The 26,089-nt window shown below is 40.4% G+C and overlaps 1 protein-coding gene across 14 annotated transcripts in view; it reads right to left on the reverse strand.

The window, feature by feature from the left end:
- The window catches only part of ppfia2 (PTPRF interacting protein alpha 2), a 165,632-nt gene extending 140,002 nt beyond the window's left edge, over window positions 1-25,630 (reverse strand). For 9 of the 14 annotated variants that reach the window (XR_012770151.1, XM_075471550.1, XM_075471561.1 and 6 more), the window contains exons 1-2: window positions 25,365-25,629; window positions 14,130-14,388 (exon numbers count right to left, since the gene is read on the reverse strand). Coding sequence is in view for 11 of the 14 variants with exons in the window: in XM_075471550.1 (XP_075327665.1) it covers window positions 14,130-14,378 (249 nt within the window). In the remaining 3 variants the exon portion in view is untranslated. Of the gene's footprint in view, window positions 1-14,129; window positions 14,389-25,364 lie in introns of all 14 variants that reach the window. The other 5 variants (XR_012770150.1, XR_012770149.1, XM_075471553.1 and 2 more) reach the window with 1 other exon arrangement.
- Between the last annotated feature and the right edge of the window lie 459 nt (window positions 25,631-26,089).

Below are 26,089 nucleotides of genomic sequence, written 5' to 3' on the forward strand. Positions count from 1 at the left end.
GGTGACAGCAAACAATTAAGACTGAATCTAACACATGTCTAATGGTCACAGCTGTGCATATAGTGTCAATAAAAAAAGAGGAAGAATGACATTACACTACAAATTAATGAGATTGTGAATCAATCCACCAATCAAATCTTGGTAAAGATAATCAATATTGATATTAGTGAATCAAAGAGTGCTGGCTTTAAGAACCCCAATCAGAGCAAGGAGAATATGTCCATATGTCCATATGCATAATGTGGACAAAATGACCAACTAATCCAAACTGTAGAGGATCTGTGGTTAGCCATGCATCTCTGTGCATTTTATATGACTACCACTGTCAGAGATGGAGGTAGATTGCTTCAGGCTGTGGCTACACGAAAACGTTTTTCACTGTAAACGATACTTTTTCTTATCGTTTCGCTGTCGCGGCCGCACGGAGCCGGCGTTCCCACTACCCCAAAACGATAGTTTTTGAGAACGGGTTCCAGAGTGGGAAAGTTTGAAAACGAGGTCGTTTCGTTTCCATTATTACAGCGAAAACGTTTTTGCGTCAGTCAAACGTTGACGCTGTGAGACTTCTCTATTGTCTCACAGCGTGGCGTGACACAGTGGCGTGTGTACTGCATCGTTTCATCGTTTTCATCCGTTTTCGTCTGGACCTGAGTCTTTACAGCAGCGTTGCCGTGTGGTTGCAAGAATTTTCGTACCCGTTTTAAAAAAAAACCTTGTTTCGTTTCCGTGTAGCCGTAGCCTATGATTGGCCAATCAAGATGGTAATTAGCTGCATTAGACATTACAGCAGCAAGTCAGAGTAAGCCAACAGATTAAAATGAGCTTCAACTAATCTGTATTCTGTGTGCATTTTGAGAGGAGGGAAAGATGATATACATGGAGGCGTAAAGTCTAAAAAGAAAAGGCTCAGTAAATTCCTGCTTCCAGTCCCCTGAAGCTAACAGTCTTTTAAAAGCATCTATAAAGCATGGGATGTGTGATTCTCACATGTTGCAGAAGTGCAGCGATGGCCTTACAGTTAGACTGGAACCTAATGGTCTCAGTCAAATGCTCCTTTGTTGAAAACAATGGAAACATTTTACTCTAAAAAGAGAAATTCTGCGTAATTCAGTTAGTGGTGTGCTGCATGAATAGCTTCAGTTTCTGCAGCACCGCACTACTATCTCCATGTCCCTGTAATATGGACAGCTCTGCAGAAGCTGTTTGATGATAAGGCAGTTTAGAGGACACCATGCGATTACAATTTTCCAGGATTTTCCTATAAAAGGCACGAATGTGAAATCCATCAACAAGAACTAAAAGGGGGTAAAATCTGCTTTGATAGGGTGCTCAACTTCTTTCCTGTAGGTGTGAGGTTGTGGAGAACGTTGACAGAGCAGTAAATGCATGTGGTGTGTGGACCTACAAGCAATTTAGTGTTCAGAGAGTTTTGTGTTTACAGCGTTGAGTTCTCAGTTAAAGATATTCCCAGTAGTGGTCCCAGCATGGGGTCTTGATCTCCCCAAAAGCTCTCACAAACCTCTCAATCAAGAGGTTTGTGAGGTGGTTTACATGATAAAATATGAATCCTTCCAAACATAATCATGTGTTCAATTTAAAAGAGCTCAAGACATGGATGTCAGATGAACATCAAACATCAAATTGAGACTAAATGATGACGTGCATCAGCGTTACAACTAATAACAGTAACAAAGCTGCCATTCAGCAATGCTTAATATAGAAAAATATAGACTACTGACGTCTTCCAAACAGTTAACTTGCCATGTTGGGCAGTAATGACAAAACTATGTGTGAATGGTAAGAACAATAGTTAAACAGAAATCATTGAATACTGACTTTAGTGCAAGTGGTCATAGCTCACTGACATTTCCAGCTCATAACTAGGTTGTTTCACCTTGAGCATAAAGAAAACTACTCTTTAACAAATGATTATTCTGCCCTCTGGACCACATTTTGGGTTCAAGCTGATGCTACCTGCTACCGCTCTTTCATAATGCTTTGTGCGATACTTTTGGTTAGAGAGATAAAATAAAAACACACACACACACAGCAAATTAAACACTTTTCGCACCTGTTACTTGGATTTTGTTTGCTGTGTTTGTTGGGAAATAGTTAATAAAGGGGAAAATTAGGAAAAATGTGAACTCCTTTTGTTTTTACAACTAAAGTATGTACATTCACACTTTTCTAACTTCCAAGGAGCCTCTACTGTTTTTGTCAGGGAATATCCAGTTAATCAGAGGTAAACTGTGAATGCGAAAAGGATTTTAGAAGGAACGGCTACTTGACACCATCTGGCCATAGATGTATGTTAAAAACTATGGATAAAGTCACATTGTGCCTTAAATGTCAACACCTCTGGGTTTCCTCTGGCTGAATAACTTGATGTACTTGTGAAGCAGCTACACTGATGTGTCCCATTGGATACCTGTGACAGAAGCTGGCTGGGCAGCAGCTGGCAACAAGAGGCGGGCACCAAATGACTGCTCTCAACACTGGGAACAAAACAAGCAGCTGTTGGAGTGGTGGGTGGGTTGGCCCTGTCTTTGAAGGAAGCCAGGCTATGATTATCACAGTATAAAAAAGGCCACAAAATCATGTTAACCAGGCCAGATAGCTAACACTTACTGCTGATAAACCTCTGCCCCCTGCAGTGGTAGCTTACTAACAATTCCAGAAAGAGCACAATTTTTGTTCAACATTCAAATACACATTACACTGCTCTATATTCATTCAAAATATCAAGGATTACCTTTTAGAAATGGATCATCTTATTCTCAAACAGACGCTGAAGACATGTGGTGAAGATTAACAGAGAGTCCGAGCAAAAAAGCAAATGAAAATAATGAATTGCTGTGAACACACATTTAAATGAGATTTTTTTCTTTGAAGACATATAGATAGTATTGCTTGGTATTTGAAAGCTCTTCCCCACTTTATACTTTATTCCCGACTTTGGCTTTTCTGGAGTCTTAATGTTCTCCATGTGACCGTGTGGGTTCTTTCTGGATAAATGAGCTTCCTTCCACAGTCCTAAAACATGTATGTCACTGGTGACTCTAAATCAACCAAGAATGTGAGCGTGCACGGTAGTTTGTCTCTGTGTTAGATGACAACCTGGACTGATGACCTGTCCAAAGTGTACCCTGCCTCTTGCACACGAGCTCTGGGATTGGCTCCAGATCCTCAGCTATTCTGAACAGGATCAGAAACTACATGGAGTGGAAGATTGTGTTTTTTTGCCTGTATTCAAGGGTATGTTTTTTTGCCACCTGCAAAATAAATTTCTGTATCAGAATCTAAAAGGTACACTTTTGTAACTAGAGGTGCGAAATTGTTCTTTCAAAGGTGCAGAAAAAAAAGTAGAAAAATTTTAAAAATTTAACAATTTTCAATGTACAGTGCTTGTTTTCTACAAGGGTACTGCTGGAGCAACAAAGGAAATGTACCTTTTTTAGGACCATTCCTGCAACTCAATTCATTAGTGTATTGTGCACTGTCATGCACTAAAACACAATATTAGTATAATTTAACTCACTAGCAATATATCTATGACCTTGCAAACCACTGGGAGCGCTTAAAGCAGCTGCTGGATATCTCCATCTCTGGATATTCAGACCAGGGTTTACTCTGGTGTCACCACTAAAAGAAAAGGTCTGTGCATTGGTGAGCAAAATCCCCATTCACGCTTGGAAACAAACCATGCCCTGGATGAAGGGGGGGAATGTATTTCGCTGTGTCTGGGATTGAAAACTTACGATTCTTTTTACTCTTTTTTTTTTTTACTCTACTATCAGAAGCGACCCCCTGCTGTGCCAGTAACAGTTTGCACTCCTCAGATCAGGGCACTGTGGCAGTGAGCTGGAGTTTTCCATCCCAGATACTACTGAACGTGCGCCTGCTTTCGGCACGGAATCGTTTTCAAATATGAATGGGGATCTCATCCACCACCATCACTATTCAAAATAGTTTATTCAGTGGAGGAAAACCAGGAAGTTCACCTGCTTCAAACTGCACATCTGGGAGTCCCATCCATAAACATTTACAACTTAGCTATCTGCCACAATACAGATTGAAGCTGCACCCAAAGAGGGGCAGTGACTAAACTCTCAACCAGTCTGAACCATCCTTACACTGCTGTATTTTTACATATCACATTGGTGTTTGTTGCTGTATTAAGGTTAGAGTTTGATATAATACATTCATCCTCAAAAGACCACAGAGGGACTGTGCAGCTTTTGATTGAGGCTGTTTTCAATCTGCAGTTTTTGGACAAAAAAAGCTTTAATAACAATATAATACATGGATTTTGTTGTTAATACCTGCTTTTTCACACACATGACAGAAGAAATAGTGTGTCAAATAAACAAGCTGCTTATCCAGATGTGGAAAATTACTGACCACTGCTGTGATTGAGGACTTGACTTCTGAAACACGTTCGTAAAGTTACCAAAAGGAAAAAAGAAAAACCGATATTGCAATGTGTTTAGAATGAGCAATAGTTTTAACAGACGGATAAGTGTCGAGAACTTTAGTATCATCAGCTGCTTCAGCGATAAGCCTAAACATTAAATGGAAACTTAAGCATCTGCTAAAATCACTGTCACTGGTTTAAATCTCCATTAGATTCTCACATTGTACTCTGTCTTTAACTTGCCTTTGTGTACTCTCTGATGCATTTCCTTACACGTCCAAGAATTTCTTTGACCAGGCTGATTTACACCTGAATGCAGGGTTGCTGCATTCGGGTGTGAATTATATACACAGACAGCAACGGTGACAGTAAGAGTAAATTGAACAAGACAGGGCACTTCTAGAGGAAAAAAGTCAAAAGGGAAAATGTCACAGTGCCTTCTTGAGTTTGCACGCACTGAGACTGCTGTCAGGTGACAAAGTGACATCTCTGCTGCTTCTATGATTTATTCAAAGTCAGGAATAATAGTACAAAATGCTGTACCCTTGAGGGCACCATGCTGTTTGACCGTAGAAGACACAAGTTTGCGATTTATAGCTTTATAATGGCAGGATTTTTTTGCTATGACACAAGAGTAAATAATTGGAGATGTCAAGGTGTCCATTTTTTAACAGTTCCTGTCTTTAAAGTTTGCCTCAGTATTAATTGCATGTTTTATGGTGGAGTTTTGTTTATGCTTTGTTTTATCCAAATTAAAAGGTAGTTAGACCTTCAGTGTCATGTTGTTATTACTACAGAAATATAGTTCATTGAATACACTACAGCCTACTGTTGCACCAGCCGTAACATCTGATGAGAAATTACATTAAAAAGTACACTGCTGTGATGCTTGCTGTTGGCACAGGGAGACATATGGCCCAGCAGGACACCTGAGTCCCATCAGTGAGCTCTCTGCAGGCCAGCGTTGAAAAGCTGCCATATATGCCACAGTGATGAGGAAGATGCAGCACACCAACGGAGGTTTAGGAAGATGCAGCTTTGGAGAGACACAGGGGATCAAATCCTTGGTGAATGTAGGAAAGTCATTATGTTTCACCTTGAAAACTGGAGATTTTATTCCTGTCCTTGTCAATGCTTTTTGTGTTCTAAAGAAATCATATATAGGTCATTTGTTACAGCTATAAAAAACTCGACTGTTGACTCTGAGCTCATTTAAGTGAATGCAGATGTGGCCTTGGGGGTAGCTGGGAAAGAGGGGGACATCTGCTCTGAGACTCACTCAGCAACTTGTTCTGCTAACATGATAATGCTGGCAGTGTCAAAATACATCGACTCTCCTTGTCCTGTGTTGTTACACTGCTGCTGTTTGGGCTGTTAAGGATTGCCAATCATGGTGTTTGCACTCAATATGGGTCTGATTGCAAGGATTTTGTGCCAATTTTGTGCCTTTCAGTATTCTGTTGTTATCAATAGATATTCATCTTCAATAACTTGATGAAGTTTTTACATAATAAAAGAGAATATGTTTGCCTTAATGCTGAAATCACTCATTATCAACATAGATAACCAGTCGGTTTACATCTACTGTAACACTAAGGCTTAATTTTTCTATATTTACTATAAAGAAATCCCTAAAACTGAATGATTTATGTAGCTGACTATGTAAGCATGGCTCTAGCTGTTGTTCTTGTTTGACTGCATTTACATGCGCTCGTACTGAAGTCCGGCTCACACTTTCTGAATATAAGCTGTGTTTGAAGTGATACAATAATACCAATAGGCAGCCGTCGAAGAACTATACTATATAAAGATACGGTGTTTAGTGGTAGAAGGAGAAATTATTTCTAATGCCTACAGATGAAGAAGATATTGTACTGAAAAGCTACACAGTCCATCAAACCATATTATGAGCAGGAGCTGGGAGGCAGTGAAGCGAGCTCATCACTATGGGATTGTCTCTCTTAGGAGTCCTTGAACAAGATTCTCTGCCAGTGCCAAGAACCGGTGACATCATACTCTATTTCTGGCTGTCAAGTGGAGCATCCAGAAGCTAAAAGGCATCCAGTATTGGGGACCAGCTGCATGGACAAAAAATAAATGAACCACCAGCCAATACCGGAGATCTGTTCCGAGGTGTTGGTTGCAGCTGTGAAATACCCCAAAATTGAATTACAACTTTCCTTTTTAAAACATTTTTAGGACTCAGAAATGAATGTGTACATTTAAAACATGTCTCACATGCTTGGAATATTGGTAAATAATCTTTTATCGAGGGGAAACAACTCATTCACATTTTCAGCTGATTCAGTACCATTCAGAGGGCAGCTTGCAAAGATTTATTAATGGTGGAATAAGAAAAAAAGACTTAGTGGCTTTTGTCAGGAGAATTACATTTCCAGGTCGACACAGCAAGGAGCAGTAAGTATTGGTCGTAACCTCATTTCTCTCTGCTCACTTAAGTGGGTCTCAAGGGACCAGGTCTCTAATTCATTCAGGCAAACCAGCAAAAAGAATGACTCTGTGTGTGTGTGTGTGTGTGTATGGACTAAGATTTGAGAATTTCTTGCCTCAGGATCTGAGTCATGCCCAAGTTTTACCGCCAGTGATGCAATCCCCCCCACCACCCTGCTCCTCCCCGCGATCCCACCTCCACATATATACAATCACACACGTTCGCTTGTGTTCACAGTCAGAGATGACATCAAAGTGATCAGACTGTGTCTGCCCACATAATGTCATTTCAAATTATTCATCATCAAATGTTTGGGGAATATTTGAAGGTGGGAAAAAGCACCTTGAGACTCTTTATAGACGTCACTATTTTCTCATGAGTTGAAAAAGGGGGGTTGCTGGTTAGATCTCATCATACAAGAAATGTGGCTTGACAGCATAGAATGACAATAAATATTCAGTGTCAAACATATCTTCTTTTTTCAAAACAGAGAGTGTACTGAATGCCGTCTACTGCATGTGACACTAATGAGTCATAAGTACTTCACATACCTAAAAAAAATTGAAATACCCTATCATACTAAACATTTTGCCACAGCATCCTCATACAATTGATATCTCAGTCCAACAGTAATCCCAAATATAAATGATTTACATCTCCAAACAAATCCTGACCTGAATGGATAATAAGTCCCAGTAAAGACATTCAGATCCGAATCCTGTCTCTGGTACTCTTTGCACAACTCTTCAACATTCAGTATGTTCCTCTGGAATATGTAAATTGTTAAAAACAGATGCGGAATGGGAAGAAAGTCTGATTAAAAATCAACACCTTGCAATTGCCAACTAAAAGCAGGAGCTTAGCAAGAGCAAAAATATTTCGTTCTACAACTGTCATGCTTGAGTAATTACTTCCCAGCTGAAGAGCTATTTCCAAAATCCTACAGACAGCTTTAATGACTGGTGCTGCAGTTCTGGCATTTTCACTAACAAGTGCAGTTACAGCTTATATTAAACAGTTAACACGCGATGACTCATCGCTGTCTGTCTACGAACATGGGCTCATTGGTAGCTTTTTTTAATGATGGCATGATAAATGATCCAGGGTTCTCAGGGATCTTTTTAACAATTTACATTATAATTATAACAATTATAGTTATTTTCATTCATTAAATATTATTGTTTTACATGTGGCTGTTAGTCACTGTTTACCTTTATCTGTTCAATTTGTCTTGAATTTAGCCAGAAAAAAAACCCACTGGGTCATGAGATCTGTTTGAAGAAGCACATCTTCTCATCCGACTCTGAAAACACTTCAAAGTCATCTGTAACCCTCGATGCTTTTATCTTTGTTAGTTTTATTCAGGCATTTTGATGTCAGACCTTGTTGCAAGGAGTTCAGGAGAGATAAGCTAAATACAGAACACAAGAAAGCCCAATTACAAATGGTCTGCAACATCTTTGAGTGCGCTTACTAGAAAGCTCTAAAAAAGTCTATGCATGTAGGCGACCGCTATCGCCTTGTTAGGCTGATGTATGTTCCGACTACATCCTGACTTTATAGCACTCTTGCGCCCTACCGTGCTGTTCATTAGAGAGATAATTACATCTGCGGGAGATCCTTCTTATCACCTCGGCATGTATGATCACAAACCCCACCTAATCCCATTTTCCTCTGTTGTCAGAAAACAGTCCACCAGAATCCTGCATTTGGCATTGGCACAAGCAGTGATTCATCCAGAAGGCTGGATCTGTCTCACTAATCAGACCCTAACCTTTCAAGGGTATCGATCAAGCATCTCTGTCAGAGCCATTACAGACACTCAATGCATACAGTGTGTGGTGTGTGCCAGGAGCCCATTCATGCCTCTGTCCATGAGGAGAAGATTAAAGGGGGGGAATAATTAAGGGGGAAGAGTGGAAAAAAGGGCTTTGAGGGTGATTTGGGCAGAAAAATTAGAAAGGCTTTAGTTTGCAAATCAATGTTTGGGAGACAGGAAAACTAATAAAATACTCTGCTTGTGTCTATCACAGTATGAGTATATGGGAGTAGGACATCATACAGTATTTCTCAGCATTATAATCATAATTTATTATGATATATTCTGCCAATTAAAGAAAGGTCTTCATCAATGCTCAACTCCAGTTCAGCTCGTTCTTGTTTTTCTCTTCCCAGTTTCCTCCTCTCTCCCTGCTGTGCATCAACCACACATCTAGCCTGCAGGCAGCATGAACTGGGGCACAAACAATAACAGTAATCATGGAAAATCATGTGCTGCTCTGGCGGAAGAGACCAGCTGACTGGCTGGCTGCTGTAGCCCAGAGGGCTTCCAGTACAAGCAACAGAGAGAAAGGAACAGGGTGATGGTAGGGAAGCAGTGCAGAGACAAATTAAAAAAAAAGATTAAAAGGAAAAAGAGGAAAAGGATTCACCTCCCATCCCCTCTCCTGGACAAGCTTAGTCATCTTCCATTCTACACTCTGCCCTTGTCATGCATCTTCACCATCTTGCCTTCCTCCATCCTTTCTCCCACTGCCTTGCCTTCCACTCTGCAGTTCACCATTCATCTTCACAATGCTCCACAACATTATATGTTCCATGATTTTTAAACACTTATTTGAAGTTTTAAGAGGGATGGAAGGACAAAGCAGTCATGATGGATGGCAGTGCCATGCATGACTGAAAAACTACAGGCAGTCATCGACCTAAAGCGGGGCACCAATGACCCCAGAAGTGGACAGACTGCTCACTCTATAGATAAATAACTGTAATTGTTGTTTGAAATGGAAGCAAGTCTCTGAGCTCAAACACTACATTGTTTTGTATATGTGCAGGAAATAGACTGCTGTAACTTCTACTGAAGCCAGCCATGAATGAGCGAACCGCAGATCAATTGGCTGGTCTATACAGCAATGTAGATCCATCTTAGCTTTCATTCAGGATGTTGGAGTTATCTGTTGGCTGCTATCTCATTACTGTCAGGCTGGACAGCAGAAACACTCTGAGGCCATGCTGCTGATCCAGTAGATGTCCAGTAGACAGGATTCCACAATCAATAACATGTGAGATTTAATGCTGTCACAATATTGTTCTCAAAGAAAACAATGGTGCTAAAACAGGATGAATGGATTTTGTAAGGTACAAGTACTAATTCTTTTAGATTAATAAACTCAATCCCCAAACAAAGATAGGCGATTTCCTTCTTTTTCCTACACCTACATTTTATGGAAGGTTATCTTTCGTACATCTGCTGACTGTTCATATAATCACAATAAACAAGTTCACAGTTTGCTCTTTGTTGCTCAACTGTGTCAAGTTGGGATCCTCTCTAACTTTATCCATGCAAATTGAAACATTCTGTCCTCAGAGCATCCCCTCCAATAAGAAAGCTCTCTTTTACATGACTGAAGCTCAAATCTTTATTTCTGGAAGACTGGAGCTTGGTGGCTGTGAGGAGGATTAGCAGCAGTGGACGCTGCAGCAGCAGCCTTCATGAGACCATGTTTGGCAACGGCAAATAAACGGCAATGGAAGAGGGCTCCACGGGGCCCTTCTCGTACTGTAACTCACAGCTGAGTGCGCCGGAGAATGTTGCCCGTTTGCCAGCTTGCCCGTCTGTGACACGATAGGGGCTGCTGGGGGATGGAGGAGGGTCACATGTGCATGGTACTGCAGGCTCTGGGTTGTCCGCATGCGCTGTGTCTTTCATAAGCTCTTTCTCTGAACTATCTATCGAGTACTAGCAGAGTTTTTCCGTTAGCAGACTGACTTCAGAATCAGCAATGAGGAGAAAACAAGCCAAACCAACACAGGAATTACACAACATTTAATTTCAGCGATAAATCAGAGGTGCGTTATCGAGCTCTCCTTTTGCTCAGACTATCGTGTTAGTCTGCAACCAAATCTGTGATCTTAATGCCAATGGATGCTCCTCAAAATTGAGTTGGTCACGCAATATAAGTTAGGCTCTTCAAGATAAACAGTTGGTGCCATAAAAACATTAAGGATGAAGAAGGGTACAAATGGTGGAAAATAACAAGACAAACTGTTTTTATACGGATGAACTGAAATTATTCTCTAAATTCTGCAGAGAGAAACATTTGTAATGAAGTGATTACGTAACCATTATGACAGGCCAAGAGTAATGCAAGACATAAAAAATATACAAGGCTTTGAGGTGACAGTGTTGGCCTTCATTTCCCAGCAAGGGTTTTAGTTCGAGGCAAGAACAAATTGTTCACCCTCTGCAATGCAATGCAGGCTGCATCAGCAGCAGAGCAGTGGTTGAGGGTTATTTCATGGTTTTATACTCATGTGAAAAGGAAAGCCCATCCTCTTTCAATTCTAAGGTTTCATGTATACGTTTTTACATATGATACAGACTGTCAAGAAGCTGGGCATCTTGAATTCTTTGAGTAGACCATGAGCTCCTCTGTATACCAAAGCCTAAAGTCAAATGTTAGACCATTTGTGTTACAGCTAAAGCTTGGCTGAAACTGGATCATGCAACAGGACAATGATACCAAATACAGAAGTTAATCTCTAACAGAATGGCTAAATAAGAAAAGAATCAAGATCATGTAATGGTCCAATTTATAGACCTCAGTCTAATTGAAATACTGTGGTGGAACCGTAGAGGAGCGGTGTCCGCATAAACAAATGTCCACAACCTTCAATTAAATGAAGCAATGACAAAATTCCTCCACACAAATGTGAGATACTGATAACATCATGAAGACAAGTTTACTTAAATTTCCCAAACACATTTTGTCTTCCATCCGCAACCCATTCCCCTGCTCTGTGTCGAAATGGCCTGATAAAGTGTAGAAAAGTGAGACCAAAAAAAAGTAAAACCTCTGGATGAGCAGGGAAGCCATATCAGTGACGAAACAGGACTGTTAAGCACAAAAGTTGGATGTGTCACTGGAAACGTAGAGCGGGCATGGCAAATGTCATTCCATATAGTTGAAAGTCTCATGGCGAGTTGCTGAGTCATGACCTTCGATGGAAAAAAGGAAAAGAAAAAAAATCGAGAGGAGGAGACACCCGGCAAGCCACAACATAACAGAAAAGGCAACAGCAGCAAAAAGAGAAAGAACCAGAGAAGTGAAGAAGAAAAGAGCAAGTGAAGTTTGTGGTGGGCCAAAATCTAATCTTGCCAGCGCTCTAGGCTTCAGGAACAGAGGAGTGATATCTGTAAAGACACATTCACAGCCTGCCTATCGCTTAAATGAGGCCACTTCTGTCTCAATAAAAGCACTGCTGCTTCTCTTCTCATTCATCACCTCCTCTGCAACCACATAGTGGAGAAAGACCTGGAAGCTATCTATTGGCCTCTTTAAGAATTCTACTATATGGTTATCTGAACATTGTTACAAACTTGCTGGACCCTTAAAATTACTACGATGACATCTACATGTCCATTTATTAAAACATGTCAGAAGCAGGCATTCATAACACACCAGCACAGCAGTGATGGTTGCTTCTATGAAACAGGCTTAACTGCATTGTTTAAAAAGGCAGAGGCCAAAAAAGATAACTTTTGTACCGCATTTTCACTCGGCAAAATGCTTCCGCATCATTACCAAGGTCTAACAAAGCTCTTTATAAGCCATTAGAGTTATCCTGAAATCATATGGGCCAACGAGACGCCATCAGATTAATTAGAATCGTTTGTGCCAGGACATCACTGGGAGGATCCCAGTGACAACTAATTTAAGCCAGATGCCAGGAGAAGCAACAGAGCAGTGTATCAGCTGTGTCATTACACAATGACAAACCATACATCAAAACAGGGCTTTACTGCCAGTGAAGATCAGCAAAATTGTCTGATAATGGAAATGTTATTTCACTTTGACAGGCCCGGATGTCTTCTCTGGAGAAGAAGTTTTGCTGTTGAAATAAGAACGAGAACCATGCATTCATACACTGATAAGGAGATTGATTTATACTTTGTATAATAAAAGATAATTTCTCTCGTTCTTAAGTTTTTCCTTTTTTTTTACTTGCTCTCTGAGCTGTTTTGAATGTCCACTGTGTAACCTCTGGGCGAGGAAAAAAGCCCAGAGTATGAGCACATAACCCTAAATTCAACCCTACAGTCTGAAACATATCTCAATTATATTGCAGAAAGCATTCAGAACATCTCCAGCACAGACCTAAAAGAGCTGTTTCATGCATTCAGAAGAGGAGGTGTAAGCGGTGTTAATTCAAACTATTCAAAAGGACATTGTCAAAAGGTTAAAAAAAAAAGCGGATACTTGTATGATTTTCAAGCTGGATTAACTCAAAATAGGAAGTATAATTTTTTAATTTTAACGCTTCAAACCCCTTCAAAGTGATAATATGTGATCACACCAAAGCAAATACAGATGCCGTTTATGCCTGGCCTGTGTCTCCTAAACCATGTGGATTACTGCGCTATCAGGAAGCACCGCTTGTGAACAAAGTCCTCCTCTCTCCACGAACAAACCTCTAGAGTCTCTTGGAAGCAGAGAGGGGAAGGCTTGTGAATAGAATTACTGACACACTTTTAGAAAGTGCTAATCTCCATTTCCAGTTGGAACTAATAAGCAAGACCTTCCTCTTTCCACATACTCCGGAAAGATGAAACAACCACACTAAAATTTCAGCCTTTTCCATTTTATTTCACTGATTTGCCTGTCATTTACATCAAATACCAGCTGATCAGGTTGTTCACAGAGTAGTAAAGTAAGTAGAAGACGAATGCACTCAGCGAGGCTGTGTCGCCGCAACTAGTGGGCATTACAAAAACAATAGCACATAACACACACACACAGTTTAGTGTATGCAACACTCCATATTCATCCTCTAGAACTCAAAACTCTTTAGCATTATTTCATTCTGATTTAGTCATTTAATTTGGAGTTAGTATGAGTCACTGAACTGGAAAACGGTACTAGAAGAAATTGTGATTTTGCTAAATCCAGTTATGCAGTCAATAAATGTAGTGTAAATCAAAAGATTTATACTCAGTTTGAATGTTAAGTTGTAGCACATAGGCACAAATAATTGTTAAGTATGTCACAGTGAACTTATCATTCCTGGGAAATTACATCCACACGTAAGACAAAAGCAGGCATCCAGGTCAAGGTTCAACTGTGAAGTCCCAACATTCCAGCCACCAAAATTAATTCAATCTCCTCTTATTTCAACTGTCCATATCAACTCAATGAAGCAGGAAAAAGGCCACGAGTGTAATCTGAAAAAAGAAAAAAAAAGAGAGACATTAGTGTGGATTACCTGTGGCAATGCAGAGCTGAGCTGGCGTTGCAGGGAGTCTCGGTCATAAATGACGTCCTGAAGATGCTGCTGAGCCAGTCCGAGGCTCTCCTGGGTTTCCCTCAGCGTATCCAGTAGCCGGTCCCTCTCATCCAGCATATTGACCATTAGCTGCTCAAAGTGGGAGTCCGGGTCCGAGGCGCTGCTCTGAGAGCCGCGCTGACTCAGCGCCGTGTCCTCGCTGATCGTGGGCATCACCTCGCACATCATCTTGGCTCCGCTGAAGAAGATGGAGGTAGCAGTAAAAGTGGATGTGTTATACATCTTAGACATATATATTACAAAACAAACGTGTGTTCCTGCTTGTATGTTAATAACCACACACTACTGTTTATATTGCTGTGTGTTTACGCTTAGGCCTGACACAGTTGGAACTTGGCTCAGCGTGACCCCAGCGTTTCAAAGCTCGCAGACACGTCTTGGGATGCTGGGCGTTCTGCCCTAGATTTCACGCTTGTGCTGTTTAATGGGGCAGCTCGGATCATGTTGCGTAATCGACCATATCTATGCTATAGTGGATATGTGAGGCCATATTCCTCCCGCGCCCTGGGTCTTCTGAAAGCGCAAGGAGTCATTCTTACCAATGGGTCATGTGATGACGCAATGAGCCACAAAAAGTCACTGGTTATAGAAATTCAAACAGCTTAACAAAAACCATTGATAAGAATGATTGCACGCTCCGTTCAGAGAAACATAGCCTAGCTTACCACAGAAAAAGGACTTTTGCATCCATGAAAACAGAAAAATACATCCTCTAACGGCAACACATATCATATTTACTTACCAAATGAACAAAAAGCCATATGCAGAAACTTTTTAAAAAGTCCCTTTTTTATTCAGGTACCAAAGTGAGCTTAGTTAATATCTTCAGAATGACTTCAGGACAACATCCTGCTTTCATTGTCACTGCGCTCAGCTGTGTGGTGTAATACTAACGAGCTCATTAAGCCAGTGTCACTTATTTTATTATTTCTGGCCTTGTAAAATGCATTATGGTGAGAAATAATGTGTATAACAGTTTTAAGGTAACAAGACACAAATCTAGCCATTTGCCAGGATTGCAGTCTTTCTTGAAAGCTCACATTTTGCTAAAGTTAAACACTAGTCCCTGTAATGAGTGCTAAGAAATTAAGGAAGCCAAACACCAATAGGCATGAATGAAAGTGAGTTCAGCATGTGTCTAAGCTTTAGCTATGACATAGAGCAGAATTTCCTGAGTGTTTCCATCTTTGAGGAGCAACAAAGTCCATATTTAGAAACCGGGGGGCTGAAACTTTTCAATGTGTAAGTCCTAGAGGTCACTTTGGCTTTTCATCACAGTTTAGTTAGGTTTAGGCAGTGGCGGTCCCACACTGATTTACGCCCCGGGCGAAACCTGGTGCTGGCGTTTTTTTTTTTTTTTTTTTTGACAATTTTTTCTTTTTCTTTTTTGGATCATTTTTTTTTTCACCCTCCCGCGATGCCGCCCCGGGCGCCTGCCCGGTCAAATTCAGCTCTATGTGGATCAGAATTTTGTAACAGAATCTTTCAAAAATCTGCAAATTTAATAAAACTTTATGCATGTTTGTATAGTTATATGAATAATAAGGGTTGAACAATTAATACAATAGCTTTGAATGTTTGGAAGGGTTCTGATCAGAGCCCTGTGTGCACATCTTTTTGCACTCAGCTTGTTTCCATTTTACTTACTTTACACCTTTCCAAAGCATTAAAAGTATTCTGAGATATTACCTGATTTTATCTTATTTTTAATTTTCCATCCAGCTGTTTATATGCACAGCTGGGTTAAAACACAGCTATAGAGGGAAAATAGAACGCAAAGTGTCATATTAGACATATTAAATATTTTAATATTATGTTTCCACCATCTTCTTTTTCTTTGGCAATTAGTTGCTTAATATAGTCTATGATAATTTGAATATTACAAGCAGAGGATTTTAGTTTCATGGTAGCTCATGCTTTCTCAGTGCTTTGACCTAAGCCAGGTATATTGAGTGAAATTTCAGCATCCCATTGCCCAGACCTGGTCCCCAGTGGGTGGGTAACAATGCCAGCTCTGTGCCTCAGCATGTTCTGGCAGCAAGATGGGGTCTCCCATATCTTCTCCCAGGCAACTGGCCAGGCTCCCACCAGTTCACCATTCAGACACCATCAGCTACCATTTAGACCAGAGAGACCGAGCCTGCATGCTGTTTGGCTGGACACGCCGCACATGGCAGCCTTCGCTTGGAGAGCAGGCATGTTGGCGGACAGACTGGGACATCGGTGGTGAATTTGAAGTAGAAGGAAGTGATTCATTCCACACTGTGGCTCAATACATGTTAATTGTGCTATAGAGGGGAAGGTCCTGGTTATATATCACAAATTAAAAGCTTTTGTCTGGTTGATTGTAGAACCCTTATGTTGTTTTCATGTCGTGGAAAATGTGTGTGTGCAATTTTATCTTCCACCAAACTAACTTAATGCCTTTTGTGAATTTAAAATGTATGGATCCTTATTCCTTCAGGGTTAACTATGAAATTTGACCTTTGAGCTTGAACCTTTGTACAGTTTTTCTCACAACCTCTTCTTGATCACACACATGAGCACTGGTTTACCCAATGCACCAACAGGCTTTAAAATACTTGGCACTTCTTTGTCGTTTAATGGTTTTCCATTACTGCTTTATGCGGTACAGTAACCAAAATTTATCGAGGATTTTTTTTCTTTCTGCCTAGTGGCACATACAATACCCTTTTGTCCTGTTCCTGCACCTTTTGCTATGACCTCACTATCACTGCCTCTTAAATCATTTTGTCATTTTTGTACGACTGATCAATATGGAGAAGTGCACTGACCGATCTACTCTCCCTGACTACTGATCTTTATTCCTGAGACCTGAAAGCATACCGTATCAAGTACTGAAACATTTACCTGTTTAAGTGTATCAATGAAAATTAAGCAGACCAGTACATTTAGTTAAACCTGAGATTCAGAAAGAAAATACCCAACGATAAAGCCTCAAAGCAAAAAGCAGTGGTAAACACCCAATACTTTGCTGCAAATGTCCTTTTTTGTGAGAAAATTATATTCCTCTGCTTCCCTGTTTTGAAAAGATACACATAGAGTCATTTGTTTCTCTCTAGAGAGGAGCAATAGGGATGACAGGTAAGAGTTAGAGTAATCCCCTCACATAGATAATCACCTACAATACTGAGAGCTCTTATTGCCAGCTGGGATACAGATGTTATGTAGATTGTTCTCACAACTGAAAAGTCCATTTATTTACTATAAGAATAGCTATTCGGCCAGCAGATAACCCTGAAAACTGAAACGGGAAAGTGACTGAAAATGGTTCTACGGTTATTTTCACTGCAGAGCAACATTACATAACTTTATGATTGCACTCTATAAAACCTCACCTTAAATTCCACTCGTGTTTCAGACAATAGCTGGCTGTGAATGCATGGAAATAAAGAAAATGTAAGACGTTGGTGTATCAGTCAATTAAAATCAACTCATCATGCTGAGAATGTTCCACATTAAATTTAGGAGATTTTAGTGCAGCTGGTTAAAAGGTGTTAGATGTGAGGCAATAGTATGCAGAAATTAACCAAAAGGCGGGACAGCAGATGCAAAAAGAAATGCACACAGACAGCCATGCAAGGATCACTGAGCTTTCCACTCCATGCCATATGCCAATCAATGAATAATTCAGGGGATAGGAGTGAGGATTTCTCCCTAATCAGTGCAACAAATACAGAGCATTTTTGCTGTCTAGCAGCCTCGTTCAAACTCATACTTCAGTCTCCAGACTCAAGTCACTGAAGTAATTGTTAAGAAGTAGCTGTGCATTTATGTGCAAACATGTAAAAAATCCCGTTAGCAAGGTTAGCACCAGCACTGTCTTGGCTAGGTCTGCCATTGCATATTCGTTAAACCAAGGAGATAGCGATGCACAATGTGATGACGCAAGCCAGTCTGCACACAAACGTTAGAGTCGGAGTCAGTGAACATTCCACTTTCAAAAAGTTGGATTTCAGTGCCCAAACCTGCATTCAAACTATCAGGTGCAGCAATGAATACAAGTGTGGAAAGCATTGGTAGAGACACTGACAAGCAGTTTAACTGAAGCACACTGACAGTGACGGCTAAATTATCCACTTGCTATACATAGATATCACATTAGGAAGAATTTAGATGTAAAAAAAATACATGTATATGATACACAATCATCCTGTTGCATTCTTATATGGCAATAGTCTTGACTGCTGTTATGTGTTCCTAATCCCATTTTCTGCCAAAGTGACTACATAAACTGGTTTCTATAATTTGTTCTAACTGCTGATTCCTAACCTGAACTACTGTACTGTAAATCACTTTAATATGAGGCAACAACTGCAAAGGAGTAATGTCTTTGAGGATTATTATCTGTACTTTGAATACAACAGTATGCACATGTTAGAGCCGATTCTTTATATTGGAAGCCCAAGAACCAGTGGGAGCAGTCTTAAGTTAAACAAAGTATTTATTGGAGGTCACAGGTCAAGTATCAGCGCTGGACTTGGAGAGACAGAGTTCTCGCATGAAATCCGTCCGACCAAGCCCCGAGATCCGGAAACATTTCATATTTATGTTCACCCTTATCACAGAGGTTGTACCTACACTTGACAACGTATCATTGAACACTTACTCATTATGTGAGCAGGCCATCCTCCGTCTTCGTCATGTTCTTTGGATGTGATAAGCGATGTGTGTGTGTGCGTGTTGTTTCAGGCGTGCATCTACTGTACCAGACCTATCTGTCCTAAGAGACGCTTTATCTGACCCAGTTATTTTATCCCGCTACGTCATCTTAAAGTGTTGGACATACATTTGCGTTGTATGAGCAGAGTGTACCGTACAAACTAGGAAAATAGATTATCTAGAGAACTACAGAATATGAATACATAAAGTCTAAGAATAAAGCCAATTTATAACACACACAAAATCTCTGGTATTTCTGAGTTCCCCTGGGTGAAAATGAAGCAGGCAGTGAACTACTCTATATGAAACAGATGTAAATTGTGCAACTTATGGCAGGAGGAAATCAGCAAGATGTGACTAATTTCTGAATGTCTTCAGTTAATCTCATTAATGTGAACAATTGTGAGAGCAGATAAAGAGCAGCACACAAAACAGTAGTATATTCTTGAGCTGCATATGGCCGAGTGAGGCAAATTCAGCACTATTCACCACCTGAGAAACATCAAACGAGATGTAGAGTGCCAGGGTGTGCAGAACAAGCAGAGGACCGAGCACGACACTGTGTGGCTTTGGAGATAAGCTCTGCCACTACATGTCTGTTGGACTGACTATAGTAAGGCTAAAATAAATCAAGTGTTTAAGGTCTTATCATCACCAAGCATGGAATAATTAATGCTTGAAGTGATTAGGCAAGGAGATGGTCATTTAGAAATAAGCAAAACAAAACAAAGTATTAAAGGTCAGCTTTTCAAACATTTGTAGCAACCTATTAGGATCATTCAAGCTCATTTCCTCACAACGCGATGAGTGTTCGACCCGAACTGTTTTATGATCATGCACTCCACTGGCATCAGTACTACAAGCAAAGGGCTGATTACACACGCTGCTTTTAGGCTGCCAGGGGAGCTGACTATAGGGAAATTCCAATTTTAAATAATGTCTGTGTTTGATTTCTTGGGAAGCAGCTGAGCAAAAAGTGTATCCAAAGACCTCACTGGTGGGTTTAAAGGGTAATAGGAAAGCTGTGGCACACTTTGGCATCCTTATCAGGCCGACAGGTGGCAAAAAGAGTGACGCTGCATTTTTGTGAATGGAACTGGCCAGATTGGGTGGTACACTCACAGCGCTGAGAAATCTCATTCATGAGGCACCCTGCACCACAAAGACGTCTGATAACAGAGACAGCGTGCCAAGAAAACAAGAATTCAAGTCTATTTCCTTTATTCATTACCACAGGAACACACTTTGGGACTCAAGCAGGAGACTACTGGGTCGATGGAGAACACTGTACTGTATTAATTCATCTCCGGAGCTGCCAGCTGATCTGTGGCCTACAATACCGTCCCAGCAGTTATGCATGATCAAACAACGCTAAGTGATTTGTGTCAAGCAAAATCCATGATCGCTTATCAAAAGACAGACAGATACCGGAGGAATTCTAATAAACTGACATGTTCTCTCTTGAAAAATATTACATTAGGCTGAACAGAGAGGACATTGTTTTATGTTGTTTTCATTTCGCCATGGTCTGTGATGGGAGTGAGTAAAGCAGGGTGCCAAATACACTGAATAAAGAAGTTACACATGACTGTCCAGCCCAGAACTTGTATCAGCTTTATAAGCCAGACGCATTAAAAAAATAAAAAATAGCAGATAAGAGACCCTCAACTAGCAATCAGGAGAAATTGATAAGTGGCTCAACAATTAGCTCAATAACTTATTCATAGGGCTGCACGGTGATGTGGTGGTTAGCACCATCGCCTCACAGCGAGAGGGTTCCAGGTTCAACTCCTGGCTGGGGCCTTTCTGTGTGGAGTTTGCATGTTCTCCCCGTGTATGCGTGGGTTCTCTCTGGGTACTCCGGCTTCCTCCCACCATCCAAAAACATGCATGTTAGATTGATAGATTTTTATTTTCGAACATGTATAAAAAAGAAAATGTCTGTAACTATTTGTACATACAAAAGAAAGAAAAAGAGAAATTAAAATTATTTTTAAATTCAGTCACATAAAGTCCTAATACATATCAAAACACCACACATTGTTTGAAAAAGGAATGGGAAGAAGTACAATACTTTTTTAGTTTCCCACCCCTTTTTAACTACTCTTCAGTTTGTAAATATCCTAACTACAATACACCTATATTGTATTTATAGGTGTATTGTATGTATACACCTGTATTGTATGTATATATATGCCATATATACACTTCCTAAATATCTAAATAAATATATAATCACAAAAATAAATATATACTACACACATATCCTTATAAATATAAATGTAAATATATATATATATATATATATATATATATAACTATCCCCATAATAAATATATACCATATATACCATATACAAATTAAATTACAATATAACAATTAACCCTATTCATATATTTATCCCTCATCGTCCTCCGTTAACATACTTCCTCTTCCATGTACTTGTTTAAAAATAGTTAATCGGTGTCTCTAAAAAAAATTGTCCTTAGGAGTGAGTGTGAGCGTGTGTGGGGTTGTTTGTCTCTGTGATTGACTGGTGGCGTGTCCAGGGTGTACCCCGCGTGGATGGATGGATGGATGGAAGTTATTCATAAGTTGCTAAAAAAATAAAGATAAATTTAACATTAGATGATAAAGTATATATTTGAGGGAGACAGGGAATATATCAAAGTCTAAAGCTCCTGCATGTTGGTTGGAAACTGTTTTTTTTTTATGCTTTTGTGGTTTTAAGTTGAGAATTGCTCACTGCTGGGATTGAGAATCTATTTTACGGGAGCGTCAAGACCAAAGCAGCAGCAGCAGTGCAGTTAAAACAGTGCTAAGTCAATGCGAGGTCGGTAGTGGCTCAGAGAGCTTGCAGAAGTATCTATCGTGGAAAATGAACTGTCATCGAGATAACCCATAAATTATTCAGGCAGTCTTCTCAAGCAAAAAAACGCCACACATTAGCTGGTTCTGTGGGCATTTGTTGTTTTTCTTCGGGGTTTTGTGCTTTGGATTTTTTTTTCTGTTTCCTTTATGTAAGCCCGTGAGTTCAACAGTTCAACATTTTCAGAAAAAGGAAGGAAAATGTACTATTTATTGTTCACACAGTTTTGCTTTCAGAGATTTTTGACAGCCCCCCCGTGGTCAGTGACTTTTCAACAACTGAAGTGTAATCCTTAAACTGATCCGATACAATAAAAAAAGAGTCGATTCAGCTGAAAGCGTTTTAGATATTTTCTACTGCTCTACCATACCCATATACATGTATATTCGTATGCTACGAAAAGTAGATTAATTAGATATCGCCTCTACATCTGAAAATAATATTATTTTAATGTGTATAAAGATTGACAACAGAATTCCGACAATTCAAGTTTGGAAAACATATTCTGCAAAATTAGTAATCGGTCTCATCCTCCAAAAATCTTCCACCTGGTAGAACATCAAATTACAGGTGAATTAGTATGATTGAGGATATAAATGTAACTCCATGTAGGCTTAGTCTTTCCCTGGTAAAGACGGGCATGGGTTCATCCCTCTGTGAAACTCTGTGGGTAATGTTTCTTAACATTTTTATGAATATATGTATATACATACATATAATTAATAAGGTTTAGAGAGATATCTGTACAGATGACAAGGATAAAGCCCAAAGCTAAATCGCTGTGATACTGCACAAAAAACAGACATGATTCTGGATTGAAAATCACTGCAGGGGCTCAGAACACTTTAACTATTGTCAGTGATCACGGTCGATAAAAAAATGATACTATATCAAAAAGAGATATAAACCTGTCAGAAACACTAGAGTCTTCTATATGCCGAAGCATGTACACGATAGACCCGCCCAGTCTCGTGGCAAAAAACATGAAAGAGTCATAAGACATGAAACCTTGTATTTGAGATAATGATCACAAGAATCTCTATTTTTGGGCCCTCCAGTATGACTTTCAGAGTCATATATTTCGGTTTGATGTCTGTTTTATGTGCCCAGTGCAAAACCACCAAGTTGTTTTCAATGCCTGACCCTAACCAAGCAGTTTTTAAAATGTAAAAGAGCACCGAAACAGCAATTCAAGCAGAAATGGCATTTCAAAGAAAAAGCTACTTGAATATATTAGAGCACACCAACAGACTTGAAGTTTTTCACCAGGTAAAAAAAAGTTCTTCACCTGGCAAAAACCACCACATGGACATAAATTAGTAAAAATGTTTGTGACTGTTTCGTTACTGTTTGCCATAAGACGTGGCAGCAAGTGATGCCCAAGAGCTGCTGAAGCTGAAATCCTTTCTCAACCAAGAATGGTTGATGCAAGCGATGATGTAACACAGCGGAAAACATGACCTCGTCGTAACTTTTTGAAACATATTGCACATCACTGGCATCAAATTCACAGTGAGGATGTAGTTTGAAATAAAATGGACTGAATTTTAATATTCGCCATGTTGTCTTGATGTAGCCCTCTAATAGATATAACTCACGGTGCCAAAGCTTCTACAACCTCTCCGGAAACAGGGTTGGTATTAACACGTATACTGTGAGTCATGTAAAAGGACAGAAATTAAAAGTATTCTGATGCCCGTTGTAAACAGTTATAGTCAGACAAGCAGTTATATTCTGTAGTTATTTACGCTTTGATACAGCAAGCACTTCATTGAGAAATACACGGTAAGAAGCATAGGCACCAGAGAATGTGAACATGTCGTAACATTACTAATCCCAAATGTTGATAAAAAAGAATCTTTAAGCAAAACTTAACCCTAATTTTTCTCTACGTTACCCTGTTAACCCACTCAGACATACTTGAAACAATATTTTGATATAGGAGGTCCTTGTTCCACATACATTATGTCTTTAGGACCACACTTCCAGCCTAACCCTCCAACTTTAAATATAGCATGTTATTCTTTCCATGGAGTCAAATCCCATCTTCCTCACTCTTAACCTCCTGAATCTTGTCCGTAAATCTTGTAAATCTGTAAATGACGGCATCCCAAAATTCACTTTTCCTGCATTCTGCAGTCATTAACATGCGCACGTGAATGACACTCTGAGCTTTAAGAAGTGAATGAGAAGTAGGTGGGATGAAGAGTATGGGTGTAAAGTTACACCCAGCCTGCTGCCGTCAAAGAGGCGGGAAAGTGAGAGGAAATTGTGCATGTGTGTGTGTGTGTGTGTGTGTCTCCATTTGTCTTGTGAGCGCACATCACCTCTAGCTATGTGTGGGCACCTGCGAGGATGAGAAGGGGGTAGAGAGTCCTGATTTGTGTGTTCACCGGTTGCGTGCTCGACTGAAAGTAAGTCTGCATGCTCAGGAGAGGATGAAAGGACAGCGTGTAGCCTTTAACATCGACCACAATCCCCTGCAGCAAGGTCATGCAAACCATGAATCGATAGTGATTGAATAAGAGCACAGAGAATTGAGCGGAAAAGCTGCGAAGCTCAGGTTGTACCTGGTTTGAAATGCCGGTCACCATCGACTGCATTTCTCCCTCTGAAGAAGGGTTTTGCAATTGTCAAACCAAAGCAGTAAAAAATGGCCTTAACCATTATTTAATGGAAACATAAGCTTGTGCCACAGGTCCCCACTTCACTGCTTGTCACCTCAAGGCAATAACAGCTTTGTCTGCTCGCCAGACAGATTAAGCAGTTAAAGGTGCATCACTCAGTCTTAAATGCAAAACCATTCAATTAAGCACCCTGACTTTGCATAATGCCTCAGAAATAGCTTGTGCCACAGCTTCCATGCTAATGCCAATATTGTGCCCTCATTGTGCCGGTTGCAAACGTTAATATTAATTAGCAAGATCAGAGGCTGATCACAGCTTTGCCTGCAGCTATTAACCTTCTGACAAGATGCCAACGCATGCATGTGTGTGTCCCCTCGCTCATGCATCTTCTCACTTGAAAAAAGTGGCAGGTGGGTGAATGGATGAATAGATGGATGACAGGCAGTCTTTTTAATGCTCTCTCCCTCCTTGCATCACTCTAATAGCCGGTAATAATGTTGTTTATAGGAGGGGCAGCTGTTCCTCATATGACAGCTCCTCCTTATAGTGTTATTAACCGCACACACGGCCGGACTGCGGCGCTGAACGCGTCTTTACACCGCTGTAACAACTCCTCCCCATTCTCTGAAATTATATTTGGGGAGAATCCTTGGCTATTGTCTCAAGTGCATTACATCATGCCAGCCTCTCAGTCTGCATCCCGCCCCCCTTTAACTCTCTCCGCTATCTCTCCACTGTGTGACAGCCGGCGGTATGTGTTCTTTTCTCTTTTTCTCCCGCAGAGCATCACAATGTCAACGACACACACAAACTGTACAGGTTAAATACACCACCATCAGCACCCTACTCCTCTAAAATCACCAGCAGTTCAGAGTTGGGGGTAGAAAGAGGGCACCGCAGAAAATCACCTTGAGCCGGCAGGAATAGGGCAATGTAGGTCACCGCAATACAGGCGGCAACAGTGTGCATACTCACAATTTATCCCTTTACTATCAGAAGAGGCTCGGGCAGCGGATCAATGGCAACTGCAGTCTCTGCGAGCTAGAGCATCAAGCGGACAACCCTAGGAGGCTTGTTCAGAGCAAGCAGGCTGCGACGCCGTTGATCCGATGGTGGAGGTGCGGCTGGTCCCCGCCGCTGGCATTGTCCAAAAATCAAGGAGCAGGAACAATCGCCAAATTAGCCGCGTCGGGTAATGACATTTGATTTCCGGGGTCAAACACACGCGCGCACGCACGCACACACACTCGCCGGTGAGGAAATTATGGCATGTTACAAATTCTGCTGTGATAAGCGGAGCTGGAAAAGACCATTGTGGGAGCTGACGGAGGGGGGCGTGTGGACTCTTAAAGTTGCAGCTGTGCTATTCCTCGTCCTCTGTACAGACCAGTAACAGTGATGATAATCATGAGATTAATAACGATAATTACCATTATTACTATCATTATTATTATTATTATTATTATTATTATTATTATTATTTCTGTAAGAATTTACCCTATAACAAAATGTTAAAAGATCATTTAAAGGTATGTCTCAATAAAAATCTGCAATAAAAAAAGAAGAACCTCCGATGTGTGCCAAAAATGAAGTCTATTGAAAGCAATTTAAGAAGATGTTAAATAACTTTGCAGTCAATGGCTCATTAAGCTCATTAAACATTCAGCAGAAACAGACAAGACGGCAGCAGCCACCTGAAG

The sequence above is a fragment of the Odontesthes bonariensis genome, chromosome 8, assembly GCF_027942865.1.
Source record: "Odontesthes bonariensis isolate fOdoBon6 chromosome 8, fOdoBon6.hap1, whole genome shotgun sequence".
Taxonomy (NCBI): Eukaryota; Metazoa; Chordata; class Actinopteri; order Atheriniformes; family Atherinopsidae; genus Odontesthes; species Odontesthes bonariensis.